The sequence below is a fragment of the Pithys albifrons genome, chromosome 8 (genome assembly GCF_047495875.1).
Source record: "Pithys albifrons albifrons isolate INPA30051 chromosome 8, PitAlb_v1, whole genome shotgun sequence".
Taxonomy (NCBI): Eukaryota; Metazoa; Chordata; class Aves; order Passeriformes; family Thamnophilidae; genus Pithys; species Pithys albifrons.
In genome coordinates this window covers 1,434,090-1,456,528 of record NC_092465.1, presented here as the reverse complement: position 1 = coordinate 1,456,528, position 22,439 = coordinate 1,434,090, and the positions used below count along the sequence as shown (strand labels likewise).

General features: G+C 53.2%; 1 protein-coding gene across 4 annotated transcripts in view; it reads left to right on the top strand.

Annotated features, from left to right (window-relative positions):
- The window catches only part of GALNT13 (polypeptide N-acetylgalactosaminyltransferase 13), a 75,845-nt gene that overhangs the window by 9,493 nt on the left and 43,913 nt on the right, over positions 1 to 22,439 (top strand). For 3 of the 4 annotated variants that reach the window (XM_071561906.1, XM_071561905.1, XM_071561904.1), the window contains exons 2-5: positions 2,026 to 2,124; positions 2,900 to 3,136; positions 14,099 to 14,267; positions 20,435 to 20,601. In XM_071561906.1, coding sequence (XP_071418007.1) covers positions 2,995 to 3,136; positions 14,099 to 14,267; positions 20,435 to 20,601 — 478 coding nt within the window. In that variant the 5' untranslated portion in view covers positions 2,026 to 2,124; positions 2,900 to 2,994. Of the gene's footprint in view, positions 1 to 2,025; positions 2,125 to 2,899; positions 3,137 to 4,514; positions 4,522 to 14,098; positions 14,268 to 20,434; positions 20,602 to 22,439 lie in introns of those variants that run through there. The other variant, XM_071561907.1, reaches the window with a different exon arrangement.

Here is a 22,439-nt window from a genome sequence, read left to right as displayed (position 1 = left end):
CAGCTGGGGGCTGTGGCTGGACTCAGACTCCAGCTGGGCTGCTGGGCTGGACCAGGGAAGGTGCTGGGTGACAAATTGGACAGTTGGGTTTTCTGGGAGGAATTTTTGTGAGCAGTTTATTCTTGTCTTGCTCAGGGATTAGGACACTTAAGTCGTGCTGAGTCCTGTGAGTGACAAGAGATTAAGGGGCTGTTCAGGGTTGTGCTGATCCTGATTTACAGAAAGTGGCAATTTGGGTATGGAGAGACTTGGAGCTGTTGGCTGGAGGAAAGGCTGGGAGCACTGGGATTGTTCAGCCTGGAGCAGGGAGGGCTTTGGGGTCTGGAAAACAGAAACTCCCCAAGTTTCACTGAATAAATGAAACTCTCAGCACTGGTAGGAAAATCCTGGCTCAGGAATTGGTTGGATCGATGTTTATTTTATCTCCCAGAGGTGTTGTGAGGGTGAATTAAGAGCTTTGGGGCTGCTGGATGCAGTGGGGATGGATGGTGTGTCTCTGAGCCCCTGAGAAAATTAAATATTTTCCATTCTGTGCATGGCCTGGCTGGGGGGAATAAACAGGGCACTTACAGGAAGAAAGAGTGAACAATTGCTTTGTTTCACCAAATTGTGTCTGCAGAGAAGTGGTTTTTTTTTTTTGGTAAATGAGAAAGGCAAGTCAGGGTTTTATATTTTTAATTCTGCCACTTACTCAGACCTTGGATTTGCAGCCTCCATAACGTTCTCCTCCTGCAGCACTTCATTGTGGCAGTTTTGTGAGAGCCTGGCAGTGCAGATGAGTCTAAATTTGCATCCTGTTTTCTGTTATAAAACCTGCTTTTATTGCTTAGAACTCTGCCAGACTGCAGGGGTTGGGGCTGGAGTTCCCCTCGCTGTCTGCTGCAAGATAATGTGTTGAAATTAACTTTATTCTTAGAAGTGATAGCTGAAAACATCAGCATTTTATCTTCCTTCCCTTCCTGGAAGCCTTGTAACTGAATTTTAGTTACAATAAACCTGGTCTTTGAGAAGCTTCATCTCTTCTGGGGTTTGGAGCAGAATTGCAGAATCCTGGAATGGTTTGGATTGGAAGGGACCTCAGAGCCCACCCAGTGCCACCCCCTGCCATGGGCAGGGACACCTCCCACTGTCCCAGGGTGCTCCAAGCCCTGTCCAGCCTGGCCTTGGACACTCCCAGGGATCCAGGGGCAGCCACAGCTTCTCTGGGAAACCTGTTTGGGTTTTTTTTTCTGTATAATTCTCTTCCTGTAATGAAACTGTTCCTTATGACCAGTGTGGAAATAAATTGTGCTGACCTGAACCACCAAATCCTGTGCTCTGAAATTCTAAATCAACTGCTGGGAATGCCTTAGCAAGAAGAGCCACTGGTTGTGTTGATGCTGAAGACAGATGGAAAATGTTATTAATGAGGACACACAGCAAGAAAATGCTTCAGGAGTAATTTAAAAACTGTATTTAAATCATTCCAGCTCTTCCATCCCATTGGATCAGATGAGCTGGAATTAAAGTGTCATGTGAAATGGAAAGATGCCACTTGTGGTGCTGCTGGACTGGAGAGCTCAGGGGGCTCCAGAGTCATATTGCTGTGTATGAAATATTTCTGCATGGAAAGGGTGGGCAGGCCCTGCCAGGGGCTGCCCAGGGAGGGTTGGAGTGCCCAGCCCTGGAGGTGCCCAAAGCAGGACTGGCCGTGGCACTCAGTGCTCTGGACTGGGGGACAGACAAGGTGGGCATTGGGCACAGGGTGGGCTCCATGGGCTGGGAGGGCTTTGCCAAGGTGGACATTGGGCACAGAGTGGGTTCCAGGGACTGGCAGGGCTTTGCCAAGGTGGGCATCGGGCACAGGGTGAGCTGCAGGGGCTGGGAGGGCTTTTCCAAGGTGGGTATCGGGCACAGGGTGGGCTGCAGGGGCTGGGAGGGCTTTTCCAAGGTGGGCATCGGGCACAGGGTGGGCTCCATGGGCTGGGAGGGCTTTTCCAGCCTCAGGGATTGTGTGAAAATTGCATTTAATGTTTTCTTTTACAGGCACTTGGCATCCTATCCAGCAGTTGAGGGCTGAGGGGTGCCCAGGGAGCATGGGCAGGGCAGGACTGCCAGCCCTGGCCTGGAGTGCAGGCTGTGATGGTGAGTAGGAGGGTTAATTCCAGTCACCTGAGGACAAAGTGCAGCCCGGGTAGATGTGACAGAATCCCAGACTGGTTTGGATTGGAAGGACCTTAAAGGTCATTTTTTTCCACCCCCTGCCATGGGCAGGGACACCTCCCACCAGCCCAGGGGGCTCCAGCCTGGCCTTGGACACTCCCAGGGATCCAGGGGCAGCCACAGCTTCTCTGCCCAACCTGGCCAGGGCCTGCCCACCCTCCCAGCCACCAATCCCTTCCCAATATCCCCTTTCCCAGCCCTGCCCTCTGGCAGTGGGAAGCCATTCCCTGTGTCCTGTCCCTCCATCCCTTGTCCCCAGTCCCTCTCCAGCTCTCCTGGAGCCCCTTCAGGCCCTGCCAGGGGCTCTCAGGTGTCCCTGGAGCCTTCTCTTCTCCAGGGGAACATTCCCAGCAATCCCAGCCTGGCTCCAGAGGGGCTTCAGCCCTTGCAGAATCAGACGTGGAGCCTCAGCCTTGTGCTGATTTGACCAAACTCCCAGTTCAGGCGGAGTCCAACCAGTGTGTGAGCACCTGCAGCATCTCTGGGGAGTTCCTGAGGCATCTTTGGTGCTCACGAGGTGGTGCCAAGAAGCTTTTTAGTCAAGGTAAAAATTCTCTCACTTTTAGTGCTGAGAGACCAGATTTAAACCAGCACTACAAACATTATTTGAGGGAAATGCAGCTCTCTGTGCTGCTCTGGGTCTGCTGTTCAGCCAAGCCGTGATCCCAGGGCTGACTGTGTGTTGTTCCCCTGGCAGAGGGATGCCCAGCCCTGCTCCCATGGTGCACCTTAGCCCTGGCACTGTGAGTGCCCCCGTGTTCCCCTGGCTCTGGAGCCAGCCCCCAGCACAGCATGAGGAGGTTCATCTACTGCAAGGTGGTCCTGGCCACGTCCCTGCTCTGGGTGCTCGTGGATGTTTTCCTGCTGCTCTACTTCAGCGAGTGCAACAAGTGTGAGGACAAGAAGGACAGGTCGCTGCTGCCCGCCCTGAGGGGTGAGTGCCATGGCTGCCCGCCCTGGGGGGTGTGAGTGCCCCTGTCCCTGCTGCCCGCCCTGAGGGGTGAGTGCCCCTGTCCCTGCTGCCCACCCTGAGGGGTGAGTGCCCTGGGGGGTGTGAGTGCCCCTGTCCCTGCTGCCCGCCCTGAGGGGTGAGTGCCCCTGTCCCTGCTGCCCACCCTGAGGGGTGAGTGTCCTGGGGGGTGTGAGTGCCCCTGTCCCTGCTGCCCGCCCTGAGGGGTGAGTGCCCTGGGGGGTGAGTGCCCCTGTCCCTGCTGCCTGCCCTGGGGGGTGAGTGCCATGGCTGCCCGCCCTGGGGGGTGTGAGTGCCCCTGTCCCTGCTGCCTGCCCTGCCCTGGGGGGTGAGTGCCCCTGTCCCTGCTGCCTACCCTGCCCTGGGGGGTGAGTGCCATGGCTGCCCACCCTGGGGGGTGAGTGCCCCTGTCCCTGCTGCCCACCCTGAGGGGTGAGTGCCCTGGGGGGTGTGAGTGCCCCTGTCCCTGCTGCCCGCCCTGAGGGGTGAGTGCCCCTGTCCCTGCTGCCCACCCTGAGGGGTGAGTGCCCTGGGGGGTGTGAGTGCCCCTGTCCCTGCTGCCCGCCCTGAGGGGTGAGTGCCCTGGGGGGTGAGTGCCCCTGTCCCTGCTGCCTGCCCTGGGGGGTGAGTGCCATGGCTGCCCGCCCTGGGGGGTGTGAGTGCCCCTGTCCCTGCTGCCTGCCCTGCCCTGGGGGGTGAGTGCCCCTGTCCCTGCTGCCTGCCCTGCCCTGGGGGGTGAGTGCCCCTGTCCCTGCTGCCTGCCCTGCCCTGGGGGGTGAGTGCCATGGCTGCCCACCCTGGGGGGTGAGTGCCCCCGTCCCTGCTGCCTGCCCTGAGGGGTGAGTGCCATGGGGGGTGTGAGTGCCCCTGTCCCTGCTGCCCACCCTGCCCTGAGGGGTGAGTGCCCCTGTCCCTGCTGCCTGCCCTGCCCTGGGGGGTGAGTGCCATGGCTGCCCACCCTGGGGGGTGAGTGCCCCCGTCCCTGCTGCCCGCCCTGAGGGGTGAGTGCCATGTCTGCCCTGCCCTGGGGGGTGAGTGCCATGGCTGCCCACCCTGGGGGGTGAGTGCCCCCGTCCCTGCTGCCCGCCCTGAGGGGTGAGTGCCATGGCTGCCCACCCTGCCCTGAGGGGTGAGTGCCCCTGCCCCTGCTGCCCACCCTGCCCTGGGGGGTGTGAGTGCCCCGGCTGCCCACCCTGCCCTGGGGAGTGTGAGTGCCCCGGCTGCCCACCCTGCCCTGGGGGGTGTGAGTGCCCCGGCTGCCCACCCTGCCCTGGGGGGTGTGAGTGCCCCGGCTGCCCACCCTGCCCTGGGGGGTGTGAGTGCCCCGGCTGCCCACCCTGCCCTGAGGGGTGAGTGCCCCTGCCCCTGCTGCCCACCCTGCCCTGGGGGGTGTGAGTGCCCCGGCTGCCCACCCTGCCCTGGGGGGTGTGAGTGCCCCGGCTGCCCACCCTGCCCTGGGGGGGGTGAGTGCCACGGCTGCCTGGCTCATGGGGCTGCCATTTATTTGCCTTTAAATATGTTTCTCCAAGTGACTTTTTTCCAATCAGGCAAAATCCCAGGGTCTGATCTGCTTTCTGTGCTTGTTCAGTGGTTTCTCAGCCTCACCTGTGTTTGTGTTTCATTGAGTGGTTTGGGTGGGAGGGGACCTTAATCACAGAATCACAGAATCACAGAATGGGTTGGGTTGGAAAAGCCCTCTGAGATCATCAAGTCCAACCCTTGATCCAATCCCACTGTGATCACCAGCCCAGGGCACTCTGTGCCCTGGGCTGGTGATCACAGTAGGGTTGGATCAAGATGTGGTGGATTCTCAGTCAGTGCCACATCCATGGAATGGATTGGGTTGGAAAAGCCCTCCAAGATCATCAAGTCCAACCCTTGGGCCAACTCCAGTCCCTTTACCAGATCATGGCACTCAGTGCCATGGCCAAGCTCAGCTGAAAAACCTCCAGGGATGGGGAATCCACCCCCTCTCTGGGCAGCCCATTCCAATCCCTGAGCACTCTCTCTGCAAAGAATTTCTTTCTGCTCTCCAACTTCAATTTCCCCTGGCAGAGCTTGAGCCCATCGTGCCCCCTTGTCCTATTGCTGAGTGCCTGGGAGAAGAGACCAACCCCCAGCTGGCCAGAACTTCCCTTCAGGCAGTTCCAGACAGTGCTGAGGTCACCTCTGAGCCTCCTCTTCTCCAGGCTGAACACCCCCAGCTCCCTCAGCCTCTCCCCACAGCACTTGTGCTCCAGTCCCTTCTCCAGCCTCGTTGCTCTTCTCAGTTGGGTTGGAAGAGACCTCTGAGATCATCAACCCTTGATCCAACCCCACTGTGATCACCAGCCCAGGGCACTCTGTGCCCTGGGCTGGTGATCACAGTAGGGTTGGATCAAGACATGGTGGATTCTCACTCAGTGCCACATCCATAGAATCACAGAATGATGGAATGGATTGGCTTGGAAAAGACCTCTGAGATCATCAAGTCCAACCCTTGGGCCAACTCCAGTCCCTTTACCAGATCATGGCACTCAGTGCCACGGCCAAGCTCAGCTGAAAAACCTCCAGGGATGGGGAATCCACCCCCTCTCTGGGCAGCCCATTCCAATCCCTGAGCACTCTCTCTGCAAAGAATTTCTTTCTGCTCTCCAACTTCAATTTCCCCTGGCAGAGCTTGAGCCCATCGTGCCCCCTTGTCCTATTGCTGAGTGCCTGGGAGAAGAGACCAACCCCCACCTGGCCAGAACTTCCCTTCAGGCAGTTCCAGACAGTGCTGAGGTCACCATGAAATGACCATTTCAATGACATATTTAAATGTCATTTAATTAACAGCATGGCCCAGTAATCAGAATTTTGCATGTTTTATCAGGTACCAGTTGAAGTGCATGGGGGAGGTGCATTTCTGGGTGGCAAAAATGATTTTTCCCACTCCACAAGGCTGGGCAAAATTTTCATGGCTCTTCCCCTTTGAGATGTGGAAGTGCTTGACACCTGTCAGACCCCTATCCCAGCACAGGCAGTGGAATCAGGGAATCCCAGGCTGGTTGGGGTGGGAAGGAATCCAAAGCCCACCCAGTGCCACCCCTGCCATGGGCAGGGCCACCTCCCACCAGCCCAGGGGGCTCCAAGTCTTGTCCAGCCTGGCCTTGGGCACTCCCAGGGATGGGGAATTCAGAACCAATCTGGGCTGGACTTTGGTCTGAGCTTTGTGTGTTTTCTTGAGGAAACCTGCTCTGGACTATCTCTGCTCTGTGGAAGGGAAGGCTGGACTGGAACACCTGGAGGCTCCTCCTACAGAGCCCTTTGTGCTCCAGGGGGGGATGCCCAGAGGGCTCAGACTGCACAGGGGGGCACTGCCAGGTGGGAAGGGGCAGCAGGAATTTAGGGAATTCAGGGGGGTGGTTTCCCTCTGAATTAACCACCTGTCCTCAAGGAGTTTGTGTTCTGCCCAGGGAAGATGCTCCAATCCAATTAGGGATTCAAACTAAGATTAATTAAGCCAAGTGCAGCTGCTTTTGTAACACATTTGCTGTTCAGAGCAGACAAGGAGTGTCTGGAGCTGCTCCTGAATCAGAGTGGATGGGAAACTGCTGATCCTCAGGAGAAATCCCTGCCCTGCCCTTAAAAGCTCCTGGGGCTTCTGCTCCAGTTTTGAGCATTTTTCCATAATGTGAATGAAAATACCCCTCAGTGCTGGGTTTGTCCCGTGGAAATCCTCAGGGTGGGTTTGCAAGACTTCACTTGGAACCTCCCAGTTAGACAGAGATTAAAAAGAAAGGAGGATCTCAGTTCTTTTTCCAGATGAAAAGGACGTTGCTTTGTTTGGGTTTTTTTTTCCCTGTGTAATTGAATTACTGCATTTTATAGCAAATATTAGGCCAGAATGTGGTTTATTGTGCCTGAAGCAGCTGGATTTTCCCTGCCAGCTGCAGCAGAGGGAGCAGAGACTCCTTTGGATGAATCACTGGAATTCTCTCCAATTGATTACACTTTGTCAGGGCTCTTGAATCAGCTGCATATTTTTCCATCTAATTGGATAATTTGTAAAGAAAAGTACAAAATATCAGTGTAGGAGATTTTAGTTCAACAGTAACAACTCGTAAGCCCGTTCAGGTTTAAACCCCCATGAACCTTTCCCTGCCCCAGCTCTGAGGTTTGGGTGGAAATGCTGCAATTTCGGGGGGGGGGAAATTCACCTTTTTCCACCCCTTTTTTCAGCACAATATTCTGCAACACCAGAATTTTTTTTTTAATTTATTTTTCTGCTTCAAAGGGCATTTCCCCCTCAGGTTATTGAGCTCTTTGTGCTCTGCCTGTTCCTGCCCCACTTTTGGCCAACAGGTTTTATTCAATATATGACATTAATTGCACTGCAAAGGCTGAAAATAAACCCTGAGTGTTCTTTGCTCTGAATATTCCACTGTTACACCTCCAGAATTCCCAGAATTTCCGGGATCTTTGGGCTCAGCAGTTTTCTTGGGATTTGGGTGCTTTTGGAGTGAAGTGACTGGAATTCCAGGAGCCACAAAGAAATAAATGAGAGAAAACTTTTAATCAACTTCACCCTTAATTTTTTGATCTGCTCGTTAATAAAAAGGAGAAAAAAAATCCCAATATTGTAGAATTTAAAAGTTAATCAACTTTATCTTTATTTTTTATTTGCTCTTTAATAAAAAGGAGAAAAAAACCCCAATATTGTAGAATTTAAAAGTTAATCAACTTTATTTTTTATCTGCTCTTTAATAAAAAAGAGAAAAAAACCCCAATATTGTAGAATTAAAAAGTTAATCAACTTTACCCTTATTTTTTTATCTGCTCTTTAATAAAAAGGAGAATAAAATCCCAATATTGTAGAATTTAAAAGTTGATCAACTTTACCCTTTTTTTAATCTGCTCTTTAATATAAAGGGGAAAAAAATCCCAGTATTGTAGAATTAAAAAGTTAATCAACTTTACCCTTATTTTTTTTATCTGCTCTTTAATAAAAAGCAGGAAAAAAATTCCCAATATTGTAGAATTAAAGTTAATCAACTTTATCTTTATTTTTTATCTGCTCTTTAGTAAAAAGGAGAAAAAATTCCAATATTGTAGAATTAAAAAGTTTATCAACTTTAACCTTATATTTTATCTGCCCTTTAATAAAAAGAAGAAAAAAAATCTGAATATTGTAGAATTTAAAAGTTTATCAACTTTGCCCTTTTTTTAATCTGCTCTTTAATAAAAAGAAGAAAAAAATCCCAATATTGTAGAATTAAAAAGTTAATCAACTTTACCCTTTTTTTTATCTGCTCTTTAATAAAAAGGGGAAAAAATCCCAGTATTGTAGAATTTAAATTTAATCAACTTTACCCTAATTTTTTATCTGCTCTTTAATAAAAAGGAGGAAAAAACCCCCCCAATATTGTAGAATTTTAAAGTTAGTCAACTTTATTTTTTATCTGTTCTTTAATAAAAAGGAGAAAAAAAATCTGAATATTGTAGAATTTAAAAGTTAATCAACTTTGCCCTTTTTTTTAATCTGCTCTTTAATAAAAAGAAGAAAAAAATCTCAATATTAAAGAATTTAAAAGTTAATCAACTTTATTTTTTATCTGCTCTTTAATAAAAAGGAGAAAAAATTCCAATATTGTAGAATTTAAAAGTTTATCAACTTTAACCTTATATTTTATCTGCCCATTAATAAAAAGGAGAAAAAAAATCTGAATATTGTAGAATTTAAAATTTAATCCACTTTGCCCTTTTTTTAATCTGCTCTTTAAAAAAAAGAAGAAAAAAATTCCCACTAATAATGAATTTAAAATTTAATCAACATTACCCTAATTTTTTGATCTGCTCTTTAATATAAAGGAGAAAAAACCCCTCAATATTGTAGAATTTAAGTTAATCAACATTACCCTTATTTTTGATCTGTTCTTTAATAAAATGGAGAAAAAAAATCCCAGTATTGTAGAATTTAAAAGTTAATCAACTTTGCCCTTTTTTTATCTGCTCTTTAATAAAAAGGAGGAAAAAACCCCAATATTGTAGAATTTTAAAGTTAATCAACTTTATTTTTTATCTGTTCTTTAATAAAAAGGAGAAAAAAATCTGAATATTGTAGATTTTAAAAGTTAATCAACTTTGCCCTTTTTTAAATCTGCTCTTTAATAAAAAGGAAAAGAAATCAATATTGTAGAATTTAAGTTAATCAACTTTATCTTTATTTTTTATTTGCTCTTTAATAAAAAGGAGAATAAAATCCCAATATTGTAGAATTAAAAGTTAATCAACTTTACCCTTAACACCCTCCCAGTCTGTATTTTGGGGTTCCTCTGGGTGGGCTGAGCCCTCCCAGGGCAGTTGGGAGAGTTGGGCTCAGTTTGGTAAAGGGAGGAGCAGAATCTCCAGTGCCTGGGAATCTTATTGGCTCTTGTGAGGAGGAGAGTGGTACCCTGCTGATGACACAAAGAGGAAATTAATTTTAATTTAGTTTCCTTTACAGCCTCTGTGTTTTACTTTTCTTGCTGTTCTGAGACCTCCCAAACAAGTCTGTGACTGTGTCCTGCTGCGGGAAGAGCCCAGCCTGTTTGTGCGTGATTCCCATGTGGAATTGCCCTGGATATCACAGCTCCAGTCGGTATTTCAGCCCTTGTCTTGCAAATGGTTGTTTCTTCTCAGGGAACAGGAGGGATTATTCTCCTTGGTGGTGGGAGTTCCTCACCGCTGTAGTTTGTGGAGCAAATTTGTTTCATTTGAAGTCCTTTAATCCTCAGCCCCTGTGGCACAAACGGCCATAATGATGATGAGAACACATCCATTAATTTAGCTAATTCCTCCCCAAATTGCCCCTGTCTCCTCCGTGGAGCTGCCGGAGCCCGGGGGATGTCCCACCCCAGCCCCTCTCCCTGGAATACACAGATTATGGATCTGGGTGTCTGTGGGACCACAGAGCTCCTGCTGGGCTGGGAACAGACGGTGCTGGGGTTTGGAATCCCAGAATCCACAATCACGGGGTTGGAAAAGCCATCCAGGAGCATCCAGTCCACCCTGTGCCCAATGCCCACCTTGGCAAAGCCCTCCCAGTCCACAGAGCCCACCCTGTGCCCAATGCCCACCTTGGCAAAGCCCTCCCAGCCCATGGAGCCCACCCTGTGCCCAATGCCCACCTTGGCAAAGCCCTCCCAGCCCATGGAGCCCACCCTGTGCCCAATGCCCACCTTGGCAAAGCCCTCCCAGCCCATGGAGCCCACCCCATGCCCAATGCCCACCTTGGCAAAGCCCTCCCAGCCCATGGAGCCCACCCTGTGCCCGATGCCCACCTTGGCAAAGCCCTCCCAGCCCCTGGAGCCCACCCCATGCCCGATGCCCACCTTGTCCCCCAGCCCAGAGCTCTGAGTGCCACGGCCAGTCCTGCCTTGGGCACCTCCAGGGCTGGGCACTCCAAACCTCCCTGGGCAGCCCCTGCCAGTGCCTGTCCACCCTTTCCATGCAGCAATTCCTGCTCTGTGCCCCCTGCCCTGCCCTGGCCCAGCCTGAGGCCGTGCCCTCCCCTCCTGTTCCTGTGCCCTGGGGCACAGCCCGATCCCCTGTCCCGGCTCCCCCCTCCTGGCAGGGATTGCAGAGCCAGAAGGTGCCCCCTGAGCCTCCTTTGCTCCAGCTGAGCCCGCCCAGCTCCCTCAGCTGCTGCTCCAGCTCCTTCCCAGCTCCACTCCCTGCCCTGGGCACCTCCAGCCCCTGCATGTCCCTCCTGGCTGAGGGGCCAGAGCTGCCCCAGCACTGGAGGTGCCCCAGTAGTGCCAGGGCAGGGACGGGCACTGCCCTGGGCTGTGCCCACACTGGTTTTGATAAAAAATCTGAGAGTTGCTGCATTTTTGGATGAGAAAATGCCTCCTTTCAGATCTTGCCTTAGAAACAGCAGCCACTACCCCTGCAAAGATTCCACATCCATCCTGGAGGGTTTTTTTGGAACTCTGCAGCTCAGTTTGTTCTCTCACTCCAGCCCTCCTTGCACCTCCTCTCTTCTGCCTGAGGCTGCTCTGGGAGCAGGGGCAGCGTGGGCTGGGCTGGCTCCAGACACGTGTACCAGAAATGCTAAAAAAGCCTCTTTCTGGCAGAAGTTACAAGTTCTGATGCCTTTAGAATTGAAAAGCAACTCTCTTTTTTCTTTTTTTTCTTTTTTTTTTTTTTTTTGTGGAATCCTGGCACTCTCATGTTGGGAAACACTGTGAAGGAAATGATCTATTTAATGATGTTTATGACAACTTTTCAGGATTTATTGCTGCTGTATAATTACAACTAGAACTCTTTATGTTGTGGGTTAAGAGGAGTCTGTGTGTGGTTCTGAGCAGCAGAGATTCATCATGGAAATGGCAAATCAATCCTTTCCTTTACTGGATTCTGTGTGAAGTTTATGGTGATAAATTATTAGGGAGAAAATTGGCTGGGAGGGTGGGCAGGCCCTGGCACAGGTTGGGCAGAGAAGCTGTGGCTGCCCCTGGATCCCTGGGAGTGTCCAAGACCAGGTTGGATGGGGCTTGGAGCCACCTGGGCTGGTGGAAGGAGGTGGAACTGGATGGGCTTTAAGGTCCCTTCTACCCAAACCGTTCTGGAATTCCGTGAAATCCTTAAGTTTCTACCAAGCAAATGAGTCTGTTTTACTTTGCAGCCAAACTCCTCTTCTGGGATGATCTTTCATGATCTTGAAACCAAAGTCATCTCTGCACCTTGTCCCCCCTGTGCAATTCCAGAAGGAGCTGGACACACCTCCACTTTTCCACCTCTGTTAATTCCAAGGAGCAGCTGCTCAAGAGAGCAGTGACTCAGCACTTCTCCTTCTTAACTTACTGGAGGGAATTGCAAGGGTTTTGTCAGAGTGCCTTTTTTATGGTTTAAAAAAGAAATCCCTCCCTGAAGAGCAGCTTTGCCTGCAGGCACAGCAGGGAGCAGCTCCTGTCTGTGCTGCCCACCCTGGAGCACACGGGGATAGCAGAGCTGGCACCAGCAGTGCCCACCAAGAATGGACAGGCTGGTTTTCCAGCATTCTGCCTGCAGACACTTCCCATCATCTGTCAGCACAGACAGAGCTCCTTTGGAAATGGAATCAGCCCCTCCAAGGGCTCTCTGGAAGTGCTGAGATTTTTGTGGCAGTGGGAATAGAGAGCACGGAATGGGAGATAAAGAAAGAGGGAAAAAAGCAGAGCTCAGTAGGTTGCACAGCCTTGGATTTGTTTAACAATTCAGCCCAGGGACTGCTGCCCAAACAGGCACAGCCACAGCAGGAGGTGCAGGGATTGATGGGCCTGGCTGCTTTTGTTGTTTTTTCATCCCAGTGTTCATCTTCCTCCTTATCCTTCAGCTGCAGCACCTGCACGTCAGCTCTGAGCCATCAATAACCCAAATCACCTGCAGAGACAGAGGGGCTGCTCTGCAGAGGCACAGGGAGCAGGGCTGGGGGTCCACCATCCCTGCCCATCCCTGTGTGTCTGTCCAAGCCTGTCCATCCCCACATGTCCCCATCCCTCCATGTGCACCCCCGTCCATCCCTGTCCATCCCTGCCCATCCCTGTGTGTATCTGTCCAAGCCTGTCCATCCCCACGTCCCCCTCCCTCCATGTGCACCCCCATCCTTCCCCGTCCATCCCTGTCCATCCATGTGTGTCTCTTGTCCCTCCCTGTCCCTCACTTGTCCATCCCCATCCATCCCTTGTCCACCCATGTATATCTCTTGTCCCTCCCTGTCCCTCCCTGTCCCTCCCCAACCATTCCTGCCCATCTCTTGTCCCTCCCTGCCCATCTCTTGTCCATCCCTGCCCATCCCTGTGTGTATCTGTCCAACCCTGTCCATCCCCACATGTCCCCCTCCCTCCATGTGCACCCCCATCCTTCCCTGTCCATCCCTGTCCATCCATGTGTGTCTCCTGTCCCTCCCTGTCCATTTCCATCCATCCATGTGTATCTCTTGTTCCTCCCTGTCCCTCCCCAACCATCCCTGCCCATCCCTGTGTGTATCTGTCCAACCCTGTCCATCCCCACATGTCCCCGTCTCTCCGTGCGCATCCTTGTCCATTTCTGGTCCCTCCCTGCCCATCTCTTGTCCCTCCCTGGGTATCTCTGTCCATCTCTGTGTATCTCTTGCTCATCCCTGTCCATGCCTGTCCATGCCTGTCCATCCCCATGTATCTCTTGTCCATCCCTGCCTGGTGCTGGGTATGGCATCCTGGTGCAAATCTCTTGGGAATTGTCACTGGATCTGGTGTTGGGCTCTGGAATCCTGATGGAATTCTCTTGGGAATTGTCAGTGAATCTGGTGCTGGGCTGTGTAATCCTGGTGGAATTCTCTTAGGAATTGTCACTGGATCTGGTGCTGGGCTGTGTAATCCTGATGGAATTCTCTTGGGAGTTGTCACTGGATCTGGTGCTGGGCTGTGTAATCCTGATGGAATTCTCTTAGGAGTTGTCAGCGAATCTGGTGCTGGGCTGTGTAATCCTGATGGAATTCTCTTGGGAATTGTCACTGGATCTGGTGCTGGGCCCTGGAATCCTGGTGGGAATCTCTTGGGAGTTGTCACTGGATCTGGTGCTGGGCTGTGTAGTCCTGATGGAATTCTCTTGGAAGTTGTCACTGGATCTGGTTCTGGGCTGTGTAATCCTGATGGAATTGGGAATTGTCACTGGATTTGGTGCTGGGCTGTGTAATCCTGGTGGGAATCTCTTGGGAACAGTCATTTATTGTCACTGTGATTACAGCCAAGAGCTGCAGATGAACAAGTCTGGGGGATATAATCATCTCAGACTCAAGCTGGATGTCCATCCAGCTCTGGATGGGGATCAGACCCCCCAGAGGAGCAGGGAAAACCTGTTTTAGGGATTTTAGCATTCCCTGTTGGACACCAAACGTGCCAAGCCCCTGAAGGACAAATCCCACCCCCTGAACTAAGAGGCTTTTGCTGGGTTGTGTTGCAGCCGTTATTTCTCGGACCCAGGAAGGGCCAGGAGAGATGGGAAAGGCTGTGCTCATTCCCAAGGATGACCAGGAGAAGATGAAGGAGCTGTTTAAGATCAACCAGTTCAACTTGATGGCCAGTGACCTCATCGCCCTGAACCGCAGCCTGCCCGACGTGAGGCTGGATGGGTGAGTGCTGGGGGGTCCTGGGAGGGGGGTCTGGAGTCCTGGGACGGGGTGGGGTGGGGTGGAGTGGGGTGTGTGTGTCCTGGAGTCCTGAGAGGATCTGGGGACCTGTGGGGGGTGTCTGGAGTCCTGGGGGGGAAGGGTGGGTGGTGGGTCTGGGGTCCTGGGGAGGGGTGGGTGGTGGGTCTGGGGTCCTGGGGGGGGAAGGGTGGGTGGTGGGTCTGGGGTCCTGGGGAGGGGGGTATGGAGTCGTGGCGGGAGGGTGTGGGGTGTGTGTCCTGGAGTCCTGGGAGGATTTGGGGACCTGGGGGGGGGGTGTCTGGAGTCTTGGGCAGGGGTGGGTGGTGGGTCTGGGGTCCTGGGAGGGGCGTCTGGGGTCCTGGGAGGATCTGGAGACCTGAGGGGGGGTCTGAAGTCCCGGGCAGGGGTGGGTGGTGGGTCTGGGGTCCTGGGAGGATCTGGAGACCTGAGGGGGGGTCTGAAGTCCTGGGCAGGGGTGGGTGGTGGGTCTGGGATCATGGGGGGGTCTGGGTGGGAAGGGACATGAATGATAATCCCATTCCACCCCTGCCATGGGCAGGGACACCTCCCACCAGCCCAGGTGGCTCCAACCAGGCCTTGGACACTCCCAGGGATCCAGGGGCAGCCACAGCTTCTCTGCCCAACCTGTGCCAGGGCCTGCCCACCCTCCCAGCAGGAATTTCTCCCCAGTATCCCATCCAGCCCTGCTGTTCTGTGAGCCTTACACAGGATCACACAATCCCACACTGGGTTGGGTTGGAAGGGACATTCCTTAAAGATGCTCCAGTGCCACCCCTGCCATGGGCAGGGACACCTCCCACCAGCCCAGGTGGCTCCAACCAGGCCTTGGACACTCCCAGGGATCCAGGGGCAGCCACAGCTTCTCTGCCCAACCTGTGCCAGGGCCTGCCCACCCTCCCAGCCACCAATTCCTTCCCAATATCCCCTTTCCCAGCCCTGCCCTCTGGCAGTGGGAAGCCATTCCCTGTGTCCTGTCCCTCCATCCCTTGTCCCCAGTCCCTCTCCAGCTCTCCTGGAGCCCCTTCAGGCCCTGCCAGGGGTTCTCAGGTGTCCCCAGAGCCTTCTCTTCTCTGTGTTTTTATCACCTGGAATAGTTCAAATATTTTGGTCTTTGGGGAAATCTTTATTCCTGAGGTTTCAGAATGATAAACCCATCAGTGTCTGCTTTATAATTGCTCACAGCTCTGCTCTCAGCAGTGAAAAATTGACATTTTGAAGGTGATAAAGAGAAAATGCTGCCAATGCCAAAAACTACCTGCAGGGTGTGGTTTTCCTTTCGTTTTATCCATAGACATTTCTCAGAGCATCTTCCAAAGAGTCTGCAATAATGTAAACACTGAAGTAGGTTTGGGGTTTTTTTTTATTTTGATGTTTAATTTTAGTAACTTACAATTTCTGAGTGAAGGCTGAAGTTTGTGTGGAGGCTGCAGGAGAGCTCAGGGAGGTGTTTCACCAATTCCATGGAACTCTTTTTAATGGAATTTGCAGAGGAAAACTTTGGCATAGCAGGACATTCTCCAAAGAATCTCCAACTGGAATTTCATATCAAAACTTGTGGCAGTAAATTTTTAGTGGTGGGATTTTTTCCCCCCTCCCTTAATTTTTATAGAAACTTTGTGTTGATTGGATTTGATCTTTGTTCCAGTTCAGTTTTTTTGCCTTGTTTTCCTTCTCCCCTGCCCTGTCAATGCCATGCTGGGATTTGTTGGTCCAGCAGCTCGTAACCAATGCAAGTGGAGATAAATCTCAGCCAAATAATGACACACAAGTGGTCAGGGCCTGAAGCCTCCCCTTGCTGTGCCTTTGGAGTCTGAATTGTCACTTGGGGCCAGTCTTGCTTCTTGTGCTTTGAATCAAATGAACTCCTCCAGCTTCCCATGGGATTTGCAATAAAGGTGATGCTTTTTTTGCCTGGATTTCATTCCCAAATGCCTGAAAAGTCAGGAATATCCCCTCAGTGAGGGGCTGTGCTCAGCTGGGCCAGAGGAGCTTTTGAGCACTGAGGGAAATGTGTCAAAATGGATTTTCCTGATGAGGAGAAGTTTTGTCTTCTGTGCTGAAAGAACAGAAATTATTATGGCATTGAGAAAAATGATTCATTTTCCTCTTCAGACAGAAGCTTTCTGTACACCCTCTGTCTTTAGGGAGTGTTCAATTGTTCCAAAAGCCAATTTATAATGGTTTGCTCTTAGGCAGGAATAGGATTTTATGGTTAATGTGTTTAGTGTGTGACAGACAGACTGAATTTTATTGACATGGGCACAGAGGCACCAGGTTTGCTCTGGCTGTGCCTTTCATTTCAGCAGTGCCAGGGTCTCCTTCAGGCTTTGGGAGGTTTGCTGGGGCAAAATAAGGTGAGAAGAAGAGAATCAAATAGAAAACTGCTCTTGCTGGCCATGTGTTGTGGGAAGTTCCTGATCCCCTGTGTAGGTGTGGGTGGTGCTGGGTGGGTGGAAGGAGGGAGGGCATCGAGGGGGAATGGGCTCAGTCACTCCTGGGCTGTGGGGCAGCTCAAACTGGAGGCCACAGGGATATCATGATCCCAGAATCCCAGACTGTTCTGAGTTGGAAGGACCCACAAGGACCATCGAGTCCAACTCTTCAGTCAATGGCCCACACAGGGGATTGAACCCACAATGGCCCACACAGGGGATTGAACCCATGACCTTGGCATTGTTACAGCCAAGTTTGAACCAACTGAGCTCCTCCCTCCCTCCCTCCCTCCCTCCCTCCCTCCCTCCCTCCCTCCCTCCCTCCCTCCCTCCCTCCCTGCCTCCCTGCCTCCATGCCTCCCTCCATGCCTCCATCCATCCATCCCTCCCTCCATCCATGCCTCCCTCCATCTCTCTATCACAGAATCCCAGACTATTCTGAGTTGGAAGGACCCACAAGGACCATCGAGTCCAACTCTTCAGTCAATGGCCCACACAGGGGATCGAACCCAAGACCTTGGCATTGTTACAGCCAAGTTTTAACCAGCTGAGCCAATCTCAGGGTCATGTGAAGTGATCTGAGATGTGGGGTCAAGTGACAAGTGATAGGAAAGTGTTTCACTGTGGGAATTCTCAGCCTGTGGAATAATCTCCCCAGGGAAGTGGTGGATTCTTGCACAAGTTGCTCCAAGTCCCATCCAACCTGGCCTTGGACACTCCCAGGGATCCAGGGGCAGCCACAGCTTCTCTGCCCAACCTGTGCCAGGGCCTGCCCACCCTCCCAGCCACCAATTCCTTCCCAATATCCCTCCCAGCCCTGCCCTCTGGCAGTGGGAAGCCATTCCCTGTGTTCTGTCCCTCCATCCCTTGTCCCCAGTCCTTCTCCAGCTCTCCTGGAGCCCCTTCAGGCCCTGCCAGGGGCTCTCAGGTGTCCCTGGAGCCTTCTCTTCTCCAGATGAGCCCCCCAGCTCTCCCAGCCTGGCTCCATGGCCAGTGAGAGTTCTGTCTCACTCTTTGGGAAGAAGGGACCTCCCCCAGAACCCACCCCCTGGTGCTGTATCCAGTTTGTCCAAGTGTTGCCACGTCTCTGCTCTGGGGTTGGCACTTTAATTCCATCTCATGAATCTGATGTCACACAAACAGTTTAATTTGCTCCTGGTCCATCCAGAGTCCCAGAGATTGTCCCTCAGTTGCCTGAGTCCAGTTGGGAACAGCCAACTTGAAGCTTTTAATCAGCACCAGCTCTAATTAAAGGAGCTATTGATTAAACTTTAAACTCAGTTTAATTCAACAGAGAAATGCTTAATTTTATTTCTAAGTATTTTCTGCAGCAGGGGAAGAAATCCATCTTCAATCTTTTCTGGCTGAGTAAGGTTGCAAGTGCTTGTCTGCAGATTGCTAGACCATTATAATTGGATTTTCCTACTGAAATGTAGGTGGAAATCAGCTCCTGTGTGAGGATTTGTGCTTATGAGCATCCATTTCTGAGCAGAAACAGGAGGATTTTTTTAAAGAGTGATCATGGCTTGAATGTGATGCCACAGTTTTGTGCTGGGTTCTGCAAAGCAAAACCCTGGAGAGGTTGTCCCAGGGTGGGGGAAAAGGCTTGACAAGGAGCAGTTTAGGACTGGGAATCAATGCCTGAAAATCTCCTGGGGGAAATGTCTGTGAAAACCCCTCTGTGCCTCCAATCCGTGTTCAGGGAGCCTTGCTGGGATTTTTTAGGTGAGATCACTCCTTGTTCCTCCTGCAGTTGATAAGGGAGAGGGTAAATGCTGTTCTCTGGTGCTGTTCACTCTGCTCTGTTTGTCAGGAGAACATGCAGGGTTGGCACCTTTGAGGGAGCTCAGTCTGGGATCAGCTCTGCTTTTCCTCAGCAGCTCATCCCAGTGCCCCTCTGGAGCAGAACCCCCTGGAGAGGCTGGCACTGCCTTTCCTGGCACCAAACTGGTGCCCTGGTGTTGGGCAAGGCAGGAACTTCTGTGTTTGCTGCTCTTGGCCCAGCAAAGGAGTTCTGTGTTTGTTCCTTCAGGTGTGAGGAACAAAGTTCAGCTTTTGAACTTCTCCCTGAGGGAAATGTGGGAATGAGGCTCTGGATTCAGCTGAGACGTGAGAAGGGGCTGTGGAATTACAGAGAGCAGCAGGAAAACTGGTCATGGTTTTGTTACTGAAACAAGAGTCCTTAATGATTAAATTGGTCTGCTGGTTTTAATGGGCAGTGAGATGGGCTGGGAGGTTCTTCCCTGGGAGGGTGGGCAGGCCCTGGCACAGGTTGGGCAGAGGAGCTGTGGCTGCCCCTGGATCCCTGGGAGTGCCCAAGGCCAGGCTGGACAGGACTTGGAGCAGCCTGGGCTGGTGGGAGGTGTCCCTGCCCATGGCAGGGGGTGGCACTGGATGGACTTTAAGGTCCCTTCCCACCCAAACCAGTCTGTGACTTTGATTCTATGAAAATCCTGGTACAAACCTTGATGCTCCCACAATTTTTCCACATCCAGTAGGAGGGATGGGGAACAGAGAGAGTTTCACTCTGTTTCCCTGTTACTGATCATGGGAAACCTGTTTTTCTCCCATGCAAACAGCTGCTTTTACTTGATGTGTATCCATAAGGTGGAGCTGGTGGCTGCAGGAATGAAACAGGGACTTGGGGCAGTGATGCCAGTGCTGGGGGCAGTGAACCATCAGTGGGTGTTGTCAGGAGTGCAGGGTGGGGAGGAGCCCGAGGGCCTGAGAGCCCTGAGGGGCAGGAGGTGATTGTCACTTCTCAGCACAGGCTGTGCTGGGGCACTGGGAGGTGGCTCCAGAGTCCCTGTGTGGTTCAGCAAAGGGCTTTGTGTGTCCTGTGCCCACAGTCCTTGGGAGGTGCCCTGGGACATGGTGGGGCTGCAGAGCTGTGCCATGGGAAGCTGTGCCAGGGAGCTGGGAAGGGGCTGGAGCAGCAGCTGAGGGAGCTGGGGAGGGGCTCAGCTGGAGCAAAGGAGGCTCAGGGGGCACCTTCTGGCTCTGCAATCCCTGCCAGGAGGGGGGAGCCGGGACAGGGGGTCGGGCTGTGCCCCAGGGCACAGGGACAGGAGGAGAGGGCACGGCCTCAGGCTGGGCCAGGGCAGGGTCAGGTGGATATTGGGAACAATTCCTGCCTGGAAAGGGGTGTCCAGCCCAAAGAGGTGTGATGAGCAGCAGGGTCAGGGCATGTCCATGCCCAGCCAGGAGTGAGGTGGAGCTCAGGGACAGGTCAGTCACCTGTGGCTGGATGGGGCTTGTTTTCCACTGCACTTCTGTGAATTGGAACGGGAATGGCTTTGAGAGCAGGAATAGTGACTGTCCACCCCCTGTGTGTTTGTGCTCCTACTGGTCTTTGGTGTTTAACTCTTAAAGTGAATCAGAGACTTGGGAAAGTTGTGAGGCCATTTAGAGAAAACTAATCAATGTCTCACTTCCTCCAGAGAGTTGGCAGAAGCACAACCTTCCCACGCAGAGCAGCCTGAACCCCACAGCAGTTGGCATTTCAGGCTCTCTGTGTCCTGTTTGCCTCCTCCCTTCCCCTCCACCCTCTCCAACCACCTGGGCACGGCAGGTTCCCCTGGAGCGATGCCATGGCTGCTGCCAAGCCCCTTTCCCAGGCTGCCCCTTGGTAGAGCTCCTTTGGGATCCCCTGAGGATTAACCCCCTTGCCCTGTGGTTTCCCTCTGTGTGGGGCAGGTGCAAGACCAAGGTGTACCAGGAGGAGCTGCCCAACACCAGCGTGGTGATCGTGTTCCACAACGAGGCCTGGAGCACTTTGCTGCGCACCGTCTGCAGCGTCATCAACCGCTCCCCAGCGCGGCTGCTGCGCGAGATCATCCTGGTGGACGATGCCAGCGAGAGAGGTGGGCACTGCCAGGGCTGCCGGCGCTGCCAGCCGAGGGAGGGCATGAAGCACAGCCCCTCTGTACCCACTGCCAAATGTCTCTGCTCATTGCAGGGAGGGACCCAGGGGGTGTGGGAGAGGTGGGCACTGCCAGGGCTGCCTGCACTGCCAGGGCTGCCTGCACTGCCAGCTGAGGGAGGGCATGAAGCACAGCCCCTCTGTACCCACTTCTGAATGTCTGTGCTCATTGCAGAGACACAGGGAGGGACCCAGGGGGTGTGGGCAGAGGTGGGCACTGCCAGGGCTGAGGGTCCTGCCAGGGCTGACTGCACTGCCAGGCTGAGGGTCCTGCCAGGCTGAGGGTCCTGCCAGCCGAGGGAGGGCATGAAGCACAGCCCCTCTGTACCCACTGGCAAATGGTTCTGCTCATTGCACAGACACAGGAAGGGACCCAGGGGGTGTGGGCAGAGGTGGGCACTGCCAGGGCTGAGGGTCCTGCCAGCCTGAGGGTCCTGCCATTCGAGGGAGGGCATGAAGCACAGACCCTTTGTACCCACTGCCAAATGTCTCTGCTCATTGCAGGGAGGGACCCAGGGGGTGTGGGCAGAGGTGGGCACTGCCAGGGCTGCCTGCACTGCCAGGGCTGCCTGCACTGCCAGGGCTGCCTGCACTGCCAGGCTGAGGGTCCTGCCAAGCTGAGGGTCCTGCCAGCCAAGGGAGGGCATGAAGCACAGCCCCTCTGTACCCACTGCCAAATGTTTCTGCTCATTGCACAGACACAGGAAGGGACCCAGGGGGTGTGGGCAGAGGTGGGCACTGCCAGGGCTGCCGGCGCTGCCAGGCTGAGGGTCCTGCCAGGCTGAGGAAGGGCATGAAGCACAGCCCCTCTGTACCCACTGCCAAATGTCTCTGCTCATTGCAGAGACACCGGGAGGGACCCAGAGCATGTGGGAGAGGTGGGCACTGCCAGGGCTGCCGGCGCTGCCAGGCTGAGGGTCCTGCCAGCCGAGGGAGGGCATGAAGCACTGCCCCTCTGTACCCACTGCCAAATGTCTCTGCTCACTGCACAGACACAGGAAGGGACCCAGGGGGTGTGGGCAGAGGTGGGCACTGCCAGGGCTGCCTGCACTGCCAGCCGAGGGAGGGCATGAAGCACAGCCCCTTTGTACCCACTGCCAAATGTCTCTGCTCATTGCAGGGGGTGTGGGAGAGGTGGGCACTGCCAGGGCTGCCTGCACTGCCAGGCTGAGGGTCCTGCCAGTTGAGGGAGGGTGTGAAGCACAGCCCCTCTGTACCCACTGGCAAATGGTTCTGTTCATTGCAGAGACACAGGGAGGGACCCAGGGGGTGTGGGCAGAGGTGGGCACTGCCAGGGCTGCCTGCACTGCCAGGGCTGCCTGCACTGCCAGGCTGAGGGTCCTGCCAGGCTGAGGGTCCTGCCAGCCAAGGGAGGGTGTGAAGCACAGCCCCTCTGTACCCACTGGCAAATGGTTCTGTTCATTGCAGAGACACAGGGAGGGACCCAGGGGGTGTGGGCAGAGGTGGGCACTGCCAGGGCTGCCTGCACTGCCAGGGCTGCCTGCACTGCCAGGCTGAGGGTCCTGCCAGGCTGAGGGTCCTGCCAGCCAAGGGAGGGTGTGAAGCACAGCCCCTCTGTACCCACTGGCAAATGGTTCTGTTCATTGCAGAGACACAGGGAGGGACCCAGGGGGTTTGGGCAGAGGTGGGCACTGCCAGGGGGAAAGTTCATTATGAGGTTGTAAGTCATAAAATCCCAGACTGGGTTGGGTTGGAGGAGACCCTTAAAGGTCATCTAATCCACCCCTGCCATGGGCAGGGACACCTCCCACCAGCCCA